We start from the raw sequence: 17,140 nt of genomic DNA on the forward strand, positions 1-17,140 counted from the left end.
AGCACATTCCTTATTTATATATTGTCAAAAGTATTGCTGCTCCCTATTCGAAACGTTTGCCTCTATCTGTATTGGTGTGAAAAACAAAAGAACTAGATCTATGTTTTGTTTTTACGCATTGGCTTTACAAACGATTTTTTTTTTTAAATAGTTAACATCTTTCCGAAATGTGCCACCATAAGCAATAGCGTAGCAAGGTATCTATGAGGTCGGGTTCAAGAATATTATCCCCCCCCCCTCTTGTTTCGTTTTAAATAAAAGTACTAGTGGATTGAAAGAACTCGAGTCACCCTCCATCTCGGTACAAAGATGACACCTATGGACATTCAAGTACTTCAATTTCATAACGGCTTGTTGATCTGTCTTTTTTACTATTCCTCCTATTCATGCATATCTTTGGAGACAAACAAAATAACTATCTTATTGGCCATACAGTGATAACTCCAGTTTAGGATTGTTCAAAATATAACCATCTTTAACTTCAATTTGGATCACGTATTTTTTTAAATTTTTTTTTATTTTGAACACGACTTCAACGGGAATTACCGCACTGGTTTCAAATGTTAATTCGTATTCAGCAAAGAGTTAAATAGATAGATACACTGACATAGACATTTTGCGATCCGTCTTATGTAGAATGTATTAGCTACAGAATTAGCTTGTGCAAAAAGCCTAAAGTTTTTTTTAGCGGCCCCCGAAAGGGTGTTTACTTGTCTGGGTCCCAAGTCGGCATATAAGTGTCATTATGACAGTAGCGTAGCTAGCTTGGGGGGAAGGGGGGCCGTAATGAATGTTCTGTTGTTTTTTTTAAATTCAATATTAAACATTTAGACAATGCTAATCTTGCTATTCACGTGCACAGAATTGATCTAGGTGATGTTGCACAGAAAGCACGGCATGAGGCGATATAATTTAGATTTGTCAATTATCTCTCCTATAAACAACGATATTATTCATTAAATGAGTCTTAATGATTATTTTTTACATTTTTACTTATATACTGTCCAATATGCATGACGCGTAGGACGTAATCATCTTCTTTTTGAAGTAACGTCTGTATTATATAAGATAAGATACTGTACCTATTGGATGTCGAATATTGAAATTCAGGGGCCCCTAAAAAGGTCGAGTTCCCAGGACCACCAAAAACCCTAGCTACTCCACGGCATTAGGATTATGACAGTACCTAGATTAGGATTATGACAGTACCTAGATTAGGATTATGACAGTACCTAGATTAGGATTATGACAGTACCTAGATTAGGATTATGACAGTACCTAGATTAGGATTATGACAGTACCTAGATTAGGATTATGACAGTACCTAGATTAGGATTATGACAGTACCTAGATTAGGATTATGACAGTACCTAGATTAGGATTATGACAGTACCTAGATTAGGATTATGACAGTACCTAGATTAGGATTATGACAGTACCTAGATTAGGATTATGACAGTACCTAGATTCTTGTAAGATTCAGATACTATTTGAGAACCTTCTCCTCCCGCCCTTCTGGCAATAGTTTGACCCTTAACCCTATCTCTCGACCACGTGTCATAACTTAGTTGTACGTATGTGTCTATCCTTAGCTCCCCAGATTTAGGGCGCTAACCAGGACGAATACGAAAAAAAAAAAACTTTAACAGGCGAAGATGATAGACACGTCAGATGTGACACGTCAGATTCAGGTCATTAGCAAGCGGACATGCTGTCAGACCAATCGCCTTGTATTTCGTTGCACAGAATTATTTACGTCTGCGTATGGATGGATCTTTGACGATCGGGCGTTTGTGTGTAGAAGGAATGAAGCTAGAGTTTTATTATCTGCAAATTAATGTGGGCGGAAAAGAGAAAGGTGGTGAAATGTTACAGCTGTGCAGTTCTCTGCAAATGTCACCTAATGGTGTATAGATCAATTGTTATCTAATTATTTATTTATCTTGGAAAAGTGGGGGGGGGGAGGGTGCTGCTTACCAGGAGATCGTCTGATAACTTTTTACTCTTTTTACAAAGCAAATATCAACCCTGTCTGTCTGGTTGGCCACGAATCTTGTTCACGTTATGTCTACCACTTCCCATTCTCGGGTCAAGTTGAAACCTCGCCCAATTATCCATTCTCGAAGGCAACACACGAATCAATTAAGAAAACACATTTATTAATTAATTAGTCATTAATTAATTTTGCCTCATATAGTAAAGGTGATATATGCAGTATTTGAGAGGTAGCAGTTATTGTGCGGTTCTATCCTTTGAATGTTAAAAATTATTTTTAGGGATTGGGCTGTTTGATATTTTGGTTGTTTCAAGTATTCACGTTTGTACTCTTAGTAACGTGTACAGAGGTTAATGGTGATCCTTTAAAGTCAAGGAGAGCCGTTTTATGACTGGGGTCGATCGTCACAAGACAATTATATTATTTTTTTTTTTTTTTTTGAACTCCCTAACAACTAAAACTTTGCTGTTTTTTTTAAATCTTGAAGTTTTGGAGATTCCGTTTACAAGTGTAGCCGCCAAATGTTTTCTGATAGTATCAACCTTTTTTGGCATCATTACTCATTGGATCCCATTTCGCCCTGTGAAAACATACATGCGAACTTCAGATAAACTCACAATAAATGCTCTTCGTATTTTAGTCAGGCGTTTAGTTATTTACGGCATACATCTATAAGTAAGTAGAACATTAAACATCTTTTTTTTTTTAAAGCTCCTATATAAGAGATAGAATCGCAAAGTATCTGTCATATCTCTAAATACAGCAAGATTTACCTGCCCTTTGTATATAAAACGCAATTGATTACCACCGATTGGTTAAATAATTGTTTAAATTTCTGATTGATTTATGTACTGTCTTCGATTATAAATGATTGTGCAAAATATCAACTTGATCCGAGAATGGATGTAAAAGAATCCACCGTGACAGACGGAGCTATTATATACGTTTTGTAATAAATACAATAAAACAAAACCCGTCGCTTTTCTTTAACCCATTAACAGCCAAAACTTTATTATTGGTGTAAACATATTCATTTTAGTGTTTATCAATCTCTATTGGTCTAACTAAGACATTGCAAAAAAAATTTTTGAAAAATTCCACCTAGTATAGATTTTACAAGACGTACACTGCCAGTGTACATAGCAGGAAGTGGCCCCGTGAGGAATATTATATAACTTTTTTTTTTTTTTTTTTTTTTGCTATTTATATTTAAAGTAAATTATTTGTAACATTTAAAAACAAAAATTAATAAAAAAATATGTTCATTTAAAGTTAAATTTTAATTTTTATTAACAAAAATTATATGAAGATTCAGTAGAAAAAACATTTTTTTTTTTTTTTTTAGAAAGTACATTTTTGTACAAAGAAAACAATGAAACCAAAACCAGAATTATTTACATTGTATGGCCATGAAAAAGATTAAAACATTTAAAATGTAGCCCAACAGGGCACACTGAGCATCCTTTATTGCATGTCTTTTTGCAAATCGCACATCGTCTGGTTGTGCTGAGGTCAATTCTCATATGTTTGGCTTCCCACAACCTCATTTCCAATGGCACTCTTTTGCAAATTGTAGACTTTGAAGGAGTGGTGCTTCTACTTTTTTGGGTGTCCCACTGCAGAAACCAAGAGTTCACAACATGTCTTCTGAAAGCCAACAAGTCCAGAGGCTGTGATGTGAACAACTCAGACTGACGATAAAGTAGCCAAGCATTTTGTACACATAAATCGATTGGCCAGGCAAAAAAGGGCCACCACCACTTTTTGGTTCTGATAGAGATCCTGTATTTGGCTACATTTTGGTCAGCTCTATCAACTCCTCCCATATTTTGGTTGTAAAGTGAAATGATGTTTGGCTGTGTAACCTGAATAAATTTTTTTTCCTTTTTTGACCATCGCTGAACTGCTTTCAATGGCATGTCACCAGCAAAGTTGGAAGCAATAGAAACCACACTGTTGTCATTCCACTGTAAAATAATTAAATTGCTATGTTTATCAGATCTGTAGTCATAAAATCCTCTTTCTTTTTTCTTCATTTCAGTCCCAGGCAACAGTGGACATTGTTCAAGCCTGTTGGCTCTGATAGTGCCTGTAGCTCCAATTCCCTTTTCTGATAATCTGTCCATCAGTGCTAGAGTTGTGAAGTAATTATCAAAATATAGTCTGTAGGGTTTTGGAGGAAGGCAGGCTATAAGATTCAGCACAACGCCAGGGCCTAGCCCAAGTTCATGTCTATCGATTGTTGCTGAGGCACCAACATAAGGATCAAACTGAGCGACATAGCCTGATGGGGTGGCTAAACTCCATACTTTGTAGCCAAACCTTACAGGTTTATTTTTTATAAATTGCTTGGCAGAATGTCTGCCGAAATATGGTACCATGGTCTCATCGATGCTTAGATTTTGAACTGATGAGAAATTTCTTAAGCACCTTTCATTTATAAGATTTAAATATTGCCTCACTTTGCTTAGCTTGTCTGTTGAATCCAGATTGTTGTTGTCTGAAAGATGAATGTATCTCAAGAGTTCATTGAATCTGTTTCGGCTCATGGCATTATAAACTGCCTTAATACCACAATCCTCACTGCGTTCCCAGTACATCTCTCGTCTGGGAAAAATAGAATAGCCTGACAACAAAAGAGTAGCTATACAGGCTTTAATTTCGGAGGCACTCGTTGAAAACTGGTGTTTTCCTTTAATCTCTCTGGCATACTTTTCAGTATTCAAAACTATGAAATCTAACATTTCTGAGTCAAAGAACTGTTCAAAAAAATGCACGGGTGTGAGATAATCCACCTCATGTTCTTCGTTGGCTCTAACGCCATCACACCACGGCATTTGTTCAATTCCGTCCACCTGCGATTTAATCCATAGCCTCTTCTTTCTTTCGATTTTCCTTTTTCTACTTGCAGAAGTTTGAGGCATACTTGGTTCATCATTACCAATGATGTTATCTGCAGCTCCATCTTCAGATGTCGTACCTAAAAAAATATAATTAAAAAAATAATTAAATAAGTTATCAACATTAAACTATCAAATAAAAAAAAGAATGAAGTTGAAGTGCATATTTTAATTAAGCTTACTTTGTAAACCATGCAAGATAAACTCTGCCTGACTATTCAGTTGAGAAGGGCACAAGTTATCTGGCTGGCCACCATCCTCATCTCCACTGTCTTCGTCTGAATTTTGGCCATCGTCGGGAGGCATAATGAATACATCAGCAGAAATAAAATCAAGGTCCTCATCCTCAATCATGCTGATTACTTCATGAGCTGTAAAGGCTCTTTTAGACCTAAAAAAAATATTTTAAGTTAAAATTAATCATAATCATAATGTATGTAGTCTAGATCTAGACCACTAGATCTAGATCAATTATTGTAAATAAATATTATAAAATTGCAAAATAAATTGATTAAAACCTTCTAGGCATTAAGTAAAGAGCAAATAAATATATAAATATACAGATGTATACATTTATTTTTATCTAGATCTACATCTACATTTGTAATACTATGTTTGTTATTGAAGTGGTGGTCTGAATCGTACAGTGGCATATCCTGCTATGTACACTCACAGTGTACGTAACAAAAAAATTAATTAAAAAAAAAGTAAACGACAAATATTAAATCTATTATTTTTTTATGAAAATAGGATAGCAAATGTATATAAATAAAGTATCTTTATTTGTTTTATATCACAGAATTATGTAAATACTTACATTTTTAAGAAGGTAATTGTTTTTTTCAATTTTTTGCAATGTGGTCACTTTGAAAAGCGATAAAATAATAATAAATGGCTGCAAGAAGTAAAGAGCAGTTTAAAAATGTATAAAAATATGTACCTGAACAGAAACGAAACAAAAAGTTAAAAAAACTCTCTTCCTTAATTTAATATATTTTTTTTAGAAACGTACACTCCCAGTGTACAAAGTAGGATATGGGTTAATTACATCCTGAAGCTGACGCTACAAACAGATCTTTTTTATGGAAGGAGGGGGGAGAGATTATGGGGAAAAGGACGCCCCCCCCCCCTTCCACGGACACTGACTTTCTTGTATTCACATTGGAGCGCTAGATGCTGGACTAACTTGTGAAGACTTTACATGACCTGGGGCACACTGTGTGTGTGTACTGATTTCGTTGGGGTCATGACCTTTGCCCTTTTCCCCCCACACGAGATAACTGGACAAATAAGTTTGCTTCAGCGGCGCAAGTACCTAGATCTCATGGGTCGCCAAGTCTTCCTACAGCCGTAAACATACTTTTACCGGTACTGAAATAATTCAGATAAAATAACAAGTAACTATTTCCGCTGGTTCGATAATTAAAGGAAACAATTTTCTTGCACATAGCTAATATCAACTTACTCACTCTGTATGGTACAGTTTTTTCTCCCACTTCCCATTCTCGGATCAAGTTGAAACTTTGCACAATTATCCATTTCCTCCCTAAAAATATGAATCATTTTATTTTTCAAATTAACCAATTAATTAGTAAATAAGTGGTAATTTATTAATTGTATTTGATATAGAAAGTGGGAAATAAATCTTACATTGTTGAGATATGTGATTGTAAATGTACAGTTCTTTCCTTTACAGATTTTTTTTTTTTTTTTTGGATTAAAAAAAAATTAATTTTGGCTTGTTTTAAGACAAGACAAACTGTAGCCAATATAAGTTGTCTTAGATATGGGCGCCAAATAGACGTCTCGATTCCCCATGCTGTTACGGCCCTGTAGCAGCTTAGTCTTCCTGACTTCCAGCTCAGGCGACGGGTTTTTTTCTATAAATAAATGTATTGGCCCTGCTGGTGTGTTATGTTTACGTTCTTCCTTGTTTCCTAACACATGTCCATCACTTGATCTAGATGCTAGCTTTGCATGTGCTTAGACTGGCCAGGTTGGAAAGTTTGTACAACGCTTATATCAACTCTGTCTGTCTGGTACAATAGTCGTACACGTTGTTTTCTCCCACTTCCCATTCTCAGATCAAGTTGAAGCTTGGCACAGTTATTCGTTGTTGATGACAACACATGTATCAATACAAAAAAAATTAACATATTATTGATCAATAAGGGTTAATTAATTAATTTTGTTTTAATACAGACAGTATGACCCACTAAGCTAAGAGGTGTAGAGAATTAGGTCATTTGCTAAAATTTAAAAAAATAACAATAGACTATATATAAAGCATTCTACTTTTACAAGTACTTGCATAGCTCAGTGGCTAACAAGTCGGCCTTCCCCGTGTTGGCTTTAGTTCGAATTCAGACTTGAGCAACTTTAAAAAAAAAATGTTTTCGAAAAATGTATACGGAAACCTTCCCCGTTACCCGCCCCTCCTTTATGTCACTCATAATCGAGTCACTTGTGGATATTTGTTCTATCTAATCATTTTTCTATTTAAAGATTTGTATGTGAACGGGTCACAGTGGCCTAAGTGTGAGTGGGGTTAGGGGTTTACCCTTAACCTTTGAAGCTGTATCTATTTTTATTGTGAATAAAAATGATATTGAATTTTTGTTTAAAGAAGGGGCGTGTTCAAGTCTATTACAAAGCTTATATAAACTCGCTCTGTCTGTCTGTCTGGTAAAAAGTTTGTACACGTTATTTCTCTCAGACCCATTATCTGATGAAACTGAAATTTACATTATTTTTTTTTACCTGATAACACATGAATAAATAAAAAAAAAAAACAATTAGTTAATTAACTGTTGGTAATTAATTATTTTGTTTGGTATCTCGACAAGGAAAGGAAATTGTACTTGACTGAAATAGTGGTATAAGCTGAATCATTTTTTTTTTATAGTAATAGGTCGTCGTCTGAGGCTTAGTGAACACAAACATGAAACAGAAACAATAGATAACTATACAGTCTTCTAAGCCATGCGCTCTTCTCTAGCAGAGTGGTTAACGCGTTGGCTAGAAAAGCCTGAGAAGGCTTTAGCTCACGAGTTCGAATTCAGGTTGATCGCTTTTTTTTTTTTTAATAAATATTTTTTTTTAAATCACTTAGATACCCAATTCTTTCTCCCCTACCCCTTTCCAAATGGTCCAAACAAGTGATAGGATTATAGCGTATCGAGAAAGCTAAAAGCATGAAATTGTGCTAAACAAAAACAATTGTTAAAAATATTTCTATCGCACAGATTTATTATTGTTTTCCCAGATCTATTACAAATTTAAAGACATGACTGATCCAAACTAATCGATACACTTAATATAAGCTTTGTTTTTTAATAAAGTACTTTTTAAAATTATTTTGCTTGTTTTAATGTCTCCATTCAGAATGCAATACGCCTGCATCGGTTTAGTTGTACTATGTAGAGCTAGACACCAACGACCTAGCACCAACGTGTAGAGTATAGCTTGAATACACTGAATGAATGACAGGTTATCACATAACAAACATTTCGGGGAACATATTTCTCACGAGTTAAAAAAAAAACGTCAAGAAAAGGAACGACAACTTGTTATAATAAACCACATTCAACACAGTCACTGGGTGGACAAAGAATGGTACATGGCCACCAAATACTTATCCTAGATACTAACAAACGGGAAGCTTTTTGAACAATGAATACACAGTGCAACAGTTGTTAGTACCTCACATCTTTATCAGTCGGTGTCCCAAGTTTGTTCGGCGACGGGCCTTAGACGTTTTCAATACTCAAGTTGTCTTGGGCAGCGTCACAACATATAAGCTACATTTAAAAATATCCTAAGCTTATCTAAGGGGACCCCCACCCCTCCACACACACACACACACTTACATATACAGCCATATATCTCAATACTGTAATATTTATTCCTTTTTGATATCAAACAAAATTAATTAATTACCACCAATGTTTAATAAACCCTAATGGTTACTTTTTGTTTTGTCTGGATTGGTTCGTGTTGTGTTAGTGACAATGAATAATTGTGCAAAGTTTCAACTTGATTCGAGACTGGGAAGTGGGAGATATAGCGAGTTCGAGATTTGTACCAGACAGACAGAGTGGGTTGATATAAAGCTTTGTACACAAATAAATACAACAACGAATTTTATTTGTCATTTAACCGAGCCTCCTAGGATTCATTATGGTGTTGTGTGATGAAGTTTTGAATGGTCGTTTAGCACAGCGTCACTGGTAGGTATGTGGGTTATAAGTTGGTCATTACTGGTCTAAAACCAGCACTAGAAAACGATACTTTATGTAAATCTGGCGAAATTAAGTGTGACTTTGTGACTCTTGGGGGGGAAGGGGCATTTTCAGGAGTAGATTTTTGTGGGGATGCAGATGGCGGTCGTGTGGTACGTAAATCTCGTGTTGCTGTGCTGTTGCTAGTCGGAGGTCCGATGTTTTAGTCCTGATTGGGACTCGCCTTTAATTCGACATATTTAGTTTACCCATTTTTCTCTCATTAATAACGATCTCTTCTTGTGCTGCTCAAGTTTGTAATATGTAGATCTATTCATAATCCTACAAAATGACTTGTCGCTTTTAGTGCTTCTTGATCTATGAATTTATTATTTTAATTAGCCAGTTGTAGAAACGTTCTGTCTAGATATATCATCTGACGGCAGGTGACAACAGCGCGCGGAAAGTTGTCTGTCGAAAGCTGTTGTTAAGCTGTCATTATGCTGCAGTACAGGTGTCTTAAACGTCTGTCTTGGCTCTTCACAATCTTGATTGTCAGTCAACCATTTGTGTGAGTAGATGCCTTGAACTCCCAGGTAAAAACGAAATGGTTACAGCTGTCTTAGAAACCTAAAGCAAAAGTAGAACTCAATGTTTCAAGTAAGCCTTTCAAATTAGCGGATGTGATTACATCTAAACGTGTCTCTCTCTCTCTCTAACATCCGTGATGTCAACGTCAAGTACATTGTTTATAATCTACACATTCGTCACGGATGCTAATAAATTCATAGGCTTTGTTAACTCGTCGCTAAATGTCCTTATTTCAATTCTCATCTGCAAACTTATTCAATATATATCACCTAGCTACTAATGAAGCCGTAACAAGTTATCAACATCCTTTTATTGATCATCCCAGGAAACATCTTCTTGCCAAGCATTCGAAGGATTTCATTAATGTCAATATTAATGACAATAATAATGATAAAAACCATCAAAATCGTTGAATCCGGTCAGTCTTGTACCGTTCAACGCGTGGATCGAGACCAAGCGTTCTAAAAGACCTGAACACTGGCCTGCGACGTTGCAGCCTGTGGGCAGTTTAGACCAATAGCTCATCGTCACGTCACAGGTCTGTGTTGAGGCCTTCTATTCCGATTGGTCTGGTTGAACAGGTATAATTTTCTTTTAATTTCATTTTCTGGCTTGATCCTGAAGGCATCATTTCTCCAACCGCCTGACAGTCTGTCTTGCAAGTCTACCTCCTCTAGACCTGTGCTACCAAACTTTTGTTCTGCATGAAGGGGACACATACATTTCAGACACACTTGTTGCGGCAGATTTCCAATAGTTTAAAACAAAACGGGAACAGTCCAGTCTTAGTCGCTCTATAATGGATGTTCACATTAGGAAAGCCAATATATCAACCAAACTATCTGTAAGCTACAGTCTCGACTTCAATTTGTGACGCCCATGTTTGTCGCGCTCACTGTTGGTCGCCTAAACTGCATCACTTCAGTCGCTAAAATGTCGAAGTGTATTTAGTGCTTTCGTCGGTGTGGTTTTGGAGCCGTCAATGTTGTTACACTATTTAGGATCTGCTAAGAAGGTAGAGTCGGGGGTAGCTTTAATCAACGCTTTACAATAGAGGTCAAGAAAGAAATCCCTCTACAAACACACACACACACACACGCTAACACCACCACACAGATCGATCAGTTTAGCTACCACTTACATCACTTTCAATGACTCCATTGACGCCGTGTCGCTTTTATTTGCTTTCAACACCTGTTGGTTCTCATTGCCTGTACTTGTGTTGTCGGTCTACTAAGCTTTCCCTTATAGTCTGTTGCTCTCTGACAAAAAAAAAAAGACAAAAAACTTTGTATGTATTTAGGTCATAGATAAAACGTCTGCCAGTTTGATGACACGTCATCTCTTTAGTCATTGGCTAATGTTTCGTCAAAACAAACCTGATGCGGTTAAGTAGATCCAATATTTTCTTAAAGAGTGGAAAGCACGTGTTTATTTTTGTAATTGATTTCTTTATTTTACCTTCTTGGGTTTAAAACACCTGAGACTCAGTTTCGTCTCTTACTGTCCTTTCTATACATGCTGGATAGCTTCTAGATCAGTTTATTTATTTGTTTGCATTGTGGGTTTTCTATGAAACAAGCGGATACATTCTTTCGCCATCCGTAATCATGGACTCGATAGCCTTCGATGAAGTCCAGTAGGGAATCGGCGCCGGAGGCGCCATTATCCCGTTGATGGTTAGAAAGGCTTTTATCCAACCACCAGGCCTGGACATGGGGTTCTTCACCCCTGTCCTGTCTGAGGGCACCCAACGGTAAACGGCCATATTGGTTGACTGACTGGTAAAACCGGGCCGTGCCGTGTACACAGCGCGCCGTGACCGGTCCTGGCCCACTCGCTATAAGTGGCCGGAAACAGCGCTAACTGCGGGGAGCTTGTCTCATATTCCTATACTGTAACCGCCACTGTTCCGTGCAAGGGCCGCCACTCCAGCCAACGGGTCACTGATGACGGCCCCCTTTGTGGAACGGCGTGGCGGACTTTTTGGACTGGGTTGCAGGTTACTTGTTCCATCCCCACCCCGAGTGAGATAAAAAAAACAAAAGCTCACCCAGGGAGACCTGCTAGAAGGCCTGGTTCGCTACTCGTTCTTAGCCTGTCCAGATCCACCTCTGGATGTTTCCACCGGAGGGCCACGCTGAGGCGACGGGTAGCTGGAAATCCTCCGGGGACTCGATAGCCAGACCTGGACACATGGCAGCGTTTCGTCGTGGATAGTGGTACCTAACTAGCAATATATATGGAGACATTCCCCTGACCTTGTAGAATGTATGCCGGACATCAATACGATTGTGTCTGAAGCCTGGTCAGTCTGGCGATTCTGGAGTGAAGTAATGATTGAGAATGGACAATATTCAATATAAGGTACACTGGAAAGTAACAGGTTGAAGTCCACGCCAAGAGAAACATCGGAGAGGGAAAGGGTTGTTTGTAATAAGCTGTCAGCTGGGTTTAAATTCAATCTCATCAAAGAAATAGAAGTTCAACCACAATTTTCAATATCATCAAAGAAATAGAGGCTCAACCACAATTTTCAATCTCATCAAAGAAATAGAAGTTCAACCACAATTTTCAATATCATCAAAGAAATAGAAGTTCAACCACAATTTTCAATCTCATCAAAGAAATAGAAGTTCAACCACAATTTTCAATCTCATCAAAGAAATAGAAGTTCAACCACAATTTTCAATCTCATCAAAGAAATAGAAGTTCAACCACAATTTTCACTGTAAAAAAGGAACCAGTTCAGTTTATTCAAAGTGCAATTTATCTGCTATCGAAATGCAAAATATCAGATTTATCCTTTTTTTTTCCCTTCTCTGTTGTATTTCTTCGTGAAGTCGCATGGTCCTACAGACACGAGGACTATCTGATACTAATTACAAAGATAACTTTTTTATATTCCTTTGTTTTCAAAGCCGTTTACATGTCTCATTTAAACAGCATGCGACTAGGCCCGTACTATGTTATAATGTGCTCAGTTAAACATTTAGAATTGTTTACTTTTCGTGGCAATTATTATTAGTGGTTTCATGCTGCCGTGTCCACTTGGAACATTGAATTCGTTTAAGCACTATTGTTATCGTGTTTGATACGGGCGTGGATGTAATAAGGACAGAACGCTAGATACGGGCGTTGTATGTAATAAGGACAGCACGCTAGATGCGGGCGTTGTATGTCATAAGGACAGCACGCTAGATACGGGCGCTAGTGACACACGGTACCTGTGTAACCCTGAGCGCCAGTGACGAAGGAGGGTCATAAAGGTCCTTGATCCATGGCAAGACGCCACCACGAAGTGACGACGCTGCTGGTCAGTGCTCTTGTGAAAGGCATGTCGGACCGTACCAAAGTACGAGGCCTGATGCTAGTGCTGGCCTGTTGCGTACTGCTCACCCTGCAGGTCAGGGACAGGCATGGCAGCGCTTTTTATAGTGGCGGAGCCTTTGGCCAGGTATGTAATGCGTAGATTAAGCGCATTCTTCTCTTTCTGATCTCCCTTTGTATATATATATACATATCAAACTCACTCACCGTTGAGCCTTACCCATTTTTTTTTATCTTTTTCAAGTTTTTGTTCGCATCCTCTTCTCTTTAATTACGCCATCTCTATGCAACTTATATCATTTCTTACCCCCCCCCCCTTTTTTTTTTGTATCTGTTTCACCTTATGCAATTAGTCAATTAGTCCTAAATGAAACACGTTTGGAAAGAGTTCTTGCACAATGAGTGGATGGCTCTAGAATGGTCTTGTTTCTTGATGTCTTAACATTACTGCATACTTTAAAACGGTTCTTCATGCAAGCCTAATAAACACACAAAAAATGTTTATATTCCTGACACGAGCGAAATGTTTTCTCTGTAGCGCCAAAGCTGGATCTCTACGTGTTTACAAACTTTTCATTTTCTTCAAACTGCCTCGTCATCAGTTTCTGTCCCACAGCCAAATAATTTTGGTGCTAGATTATCGTCTTGACAGACGCACAGCATGATCTACGCCTGCCCATACAGCTTAGGGATGTTCTCAAGTGTACTCGAAAATTTATAAGAGACAGATTTTTTTCTTGTCAGAAAGTAAATTACAGGGGGAGTTTGTTCCTTGTTCCGCTCTTCGCATACTTTAGCTATGATACATGTGTGATCGTACTTGCTCTCTCTCTCTCTCCTGACACAGCTAATAGCATTCATAATCTCTATTGTATTTTTAACCTATTGATACATATATTGACACAGAGCCAAGACGCCGATAATTAAAGTCTTACTCACCAGCAGGTATACATGATTATAGGGATCTTTGGTTAACGAATTGTTTTTGTCACGCACTGGGGGGGGGGGGGAAGCAGAACAGAACAATACATCTGGCGATATATTTTCCAATCAATATTGTCTGTATATATTTATTGTTGACATTTCTCTCTGATCGATGGAAGAACGTCCGTTTACATTACGTACACCTCAGCTTTTTTTCTCTGTCACAGAAATCTTTTTGTTTTTAAGAGATCAAATCTTCAATAGCGCTCTGGCTTGTCACAATCTGTCCTTGACTGTTTTGTCTTATTCCAATAGACTTCATTATACTTATAAAGGTTTATGATTTGGATTGGTATATCATTCTTGATCTATATATAAATTCCAGACCAAGTTTAAAAAAAAAGGTTTTGAACGCAGTTGATGTAAAGTAGTGCGAGACCAATAGGTTGACGTAGAAATCTGTGATGTGGCAACGAGCGATTGGTCTCCACTGACCACAGGTCACAGGTCTGGGTTCAGGCCTACTATAACAATTGGTCTCTGTTAGTGACGCCACAAACTAATTACAGTGTTCCCAGACTCGTTTATGCAGGATAATTCTTGCTAGGTAGACAAATAACGCATTCTCTATTGCCTTGGCAAAAGTTACATCGTTGACAGCTTTACAAAAGTTGGTGATATATTACCCGCTCTAAAGTCTGTATCTTTCTCCACCTGGCAGTGGTCTAACTTTTATTGGGTGTTATATGGCCAGATAGATCTACTTTTCTGGTTAAAGCGATTTAATGGCATTCATCGATCAACCCACCCCCACCTAAGTATTATCCTTTAATATTAGGGTTTATGGAAGGTGCCCCCACCCCTGTGAACTGTATTGAAAATCTAAGTGCTTCACTACTAAATCAATTTGTCTGTGTTTGTGTTGATTTGTCTGTTTGTCTTGTTTTGTCTGTCTATGTGTTGTTTTGTCTGTGCTTGTGACGTTTTGTCTGTTTTTTGTTTGTTTGTGTTGTTTTGTCTGTTTTTGTGCTTGTGTTGTATTGTCTGTGTTTGTGTTATCTGTGTTGTGTCTGTGTTTGTCTTGTGTTGTCTGTTTTTGTGTTTGTGCTGTTTTATGTGTTTGTGTTGTCTGTTTTTGTCGTTTTGTCTGTTTTTGTGTTTGTGTTGTTTTGTGCTTGTGTTGTTTTGTCTGTGCTTGTGTTGTTTTTGGTCTGTGCTTGTGTTGTTTTGGTCTGTGCTTGTGTTGTTTTGGTCTGTGCTTGTGTTGTTTTTGGTCTGTGCTTGTGTTGTTTTGGTCTGTCCTTGTGTTGTTTTGGTCTGTGCTTGTGTTGTTTTGGTCTGTGCTTGTGTTGTTTTGGTCTGTGCTTGTGTTGTTTTGGTAAGGAACTTTTTTTTACCCCTATACTTCATATCCACCATTAAGAAAATTGTAAATGTAACTCTCTCTCTTGGAAAGACTCGCTCCAAGAGAGTTTATTGTTTTACACATTTTTGGATGTTCCTTCAGAATTGAAGATCATTACATCCCATCACAAATCTCCCGAAGGAAGGTGGGGCGGGGGGTTAACGACGACGAGCAGGGTTCGAACCAGGGACCACAGTGAGAGGACAGTGTAGAGCACTTACCACTCGACCTGTCGGCCTTCCGTAAGTTTAATAAGGAGCAACGTTTAAACCAAATAAAGGCTTCTTGATACAGCTTTGTGTTCACTGTTCTTTGGGTCAGCGAATAACAGTCTGTCAATGAAATACACGAAGCCTTAGTAGTTGAAATGTCAAGACAGCTTGTAAGCATGCGCGTTGGAACAGACCGTCGCCCACTTGTGTGTCGTCTGCCTTTCCCTTGAGCCTAGCAGACGACACAAGAGTTCCCGCAATGTGTTTCATCACCCGTTGTTATCTGGCCGCCGCTCAAGTCACAGTGACATACTGCACTAGTGGTCGATGGTCACCCTTCTCTTTTTCTTTGAGCTGTTTGCCCAACAAGAATCAGTATAAAAGAATAGAAAGAAATATAATACCGTGACACGATACGAAATATTGTATTTATCGTTATTACAATGTTTCATCATTTCTCCAAATATTAAAATGTATATTTGCTAAATTATTCTTATTTTTTTTTTAACCTATTCTTTACTTATAGTATTCTGTACTTCTCTCGTTAGTTCTTATGCATAGATTACACATACCAATAGATGGTATCTATACAAAAGAAATTGGGAACTGGCTTTCACTATTATTGGTTACATGCAATATTTGGACTCCCCAAAGCTGGTTTAAAAACTTTACTTAATAATTATTGCGATGACAACACGTGAATCAACGAAGAAAATAAAAGTTAATCAATTAGTCGTAATTAATTAATTTTGTTTAATATAGAAATGGAAAAAAAACTACGGGTAAATAAGCCTTGTGCAGAGAATACGGTCGTTAGCTAAAAAATTTTTAACTAGCCAGATTATATAAAACCTTATATTCTTGAAGTACTTGAATAGCTTAGTGGCTAGCGCGTCGGCGTCCATCATGGAGACTCGAGACCTTGAGTTTGTATTCAGGCTTTAGAAAAGGCAAGACGGAAACCTTGTCCCAGATACTTTCACCGCACGACCAATCAACCACTGAACCATAGCGCACTGAGCATTCTATAAGCATGAAAGTTGCGTTGAACAAAAACAAATAATAGAAATATTTCCAATCGCACAGATTTATTAACGGGGAAAAGACGCTATTATTTTGTTTGACCTGTCTGTCCGTCCGTCCCGTTTAGATATCGTAAACTAGAAAAGATAGTGAAAATCCGACATCATAATATTTTAGACCATTCAAAGTTCTGATGCAACGGCTACTTTTTTGTTTTCTGAATGCAAAAAATCTAATTTTTTAAATCACTTATGCAAGCAGGTTTTTTTTTCATAAAAATACACCACTTTTACAACTATTCACTATTAATAGTAACAAACACGGGAGGCTCTTTATTAGGGGAGACGTTAATTTACCATATTTTTAACATATTTATGAAAACGGATGTAGATTTTTTGTCAAAAAAATAGTATTTTTACATTTGTATAGTTAAGTTATGTAAGTTCTATTATACTTACACACAAAAAAGGTTTACTATTTTTTTCAAGAGAAAAAATATATTTAGTATGCATATAAGTTGGGCATAATTTAAAACAACA

General features: G+C 37.4%; 2 protein-coding genes across 3 annotated transcripts in view; one reads left to right on the forward strand and one right to left on the reverse strand.

The window, feature by feature from the left end:
• Positions 1 to 17,140, forward strand: part of LOC106062801 (SUN domain-containing ossification factor-like) — a 60,362-nt gene that overhangs the window by 13,791 nt on the left and 29,431 nt on the right. The window contains exon 1 of one of the 2 annotated variants that reach the window (XM_056040291.1): positions 12,316 to 13,164. The exons of the other annotated variant lie outside the window; for it this stretch is intronic. Within the exon in view, the coding sequence (XP_055896266.1) occupies positions 12,988 to 13,164 (177 nt within the window). The 5' untranslated portion in view covers positions 12,316 to 12,987. Of the gene's footprint in view, positions 1 to 12,315; positions 13,165 to 17,140 lie in introns of those variants that run through there. 2 annotated transcript variants of the gene reach the window in all.
• Positions 3,164 to 5,908, reverse strand: LOC129928065 (piggyBac transposable element-derived protein 3-like). The gene is made up of 3 exons (XM_056040293.1): positions 5,714 to 5,908; positions 5,079 to 5,287; positions 3,164 to 4,976 (listed from the first exon to the last, which is right to left on the reverse strand). Coding segments are annotated over exons 1-3 (1,797 nt in total). The 5' UTR covers positions 5,716 to 5,908; the 3' UTR covers positions 3,164 to 3,390.

The sequence above is a fragment of the Biomphalaria glabrata genome, chromosome 9 (assembly GCF_947242115.1).
Source record: "Biomphalaria glabrata chromosome 9, xgBioGlab47.1, whole genome shotgun sequence".
Taxonomy (NCBI): Eukaryota; Metazoa; Mollusca; class Gastropoda; family Planorbidae; genus Biomphalaria; species Biomphalaria glabrata.

Bases quoted from the DNA above. Each gene is read 5' to 3' on its own strand.
- LOC129928065 (XM_056040293.1), bottom strand. The intron at 4,977-5,078 runs GTAAGCTTAATT...ATATTTTTTTAG, and splicing joins TATCTTGCATGGTTTACAAA to GTACGACATCTGAAGATGGA.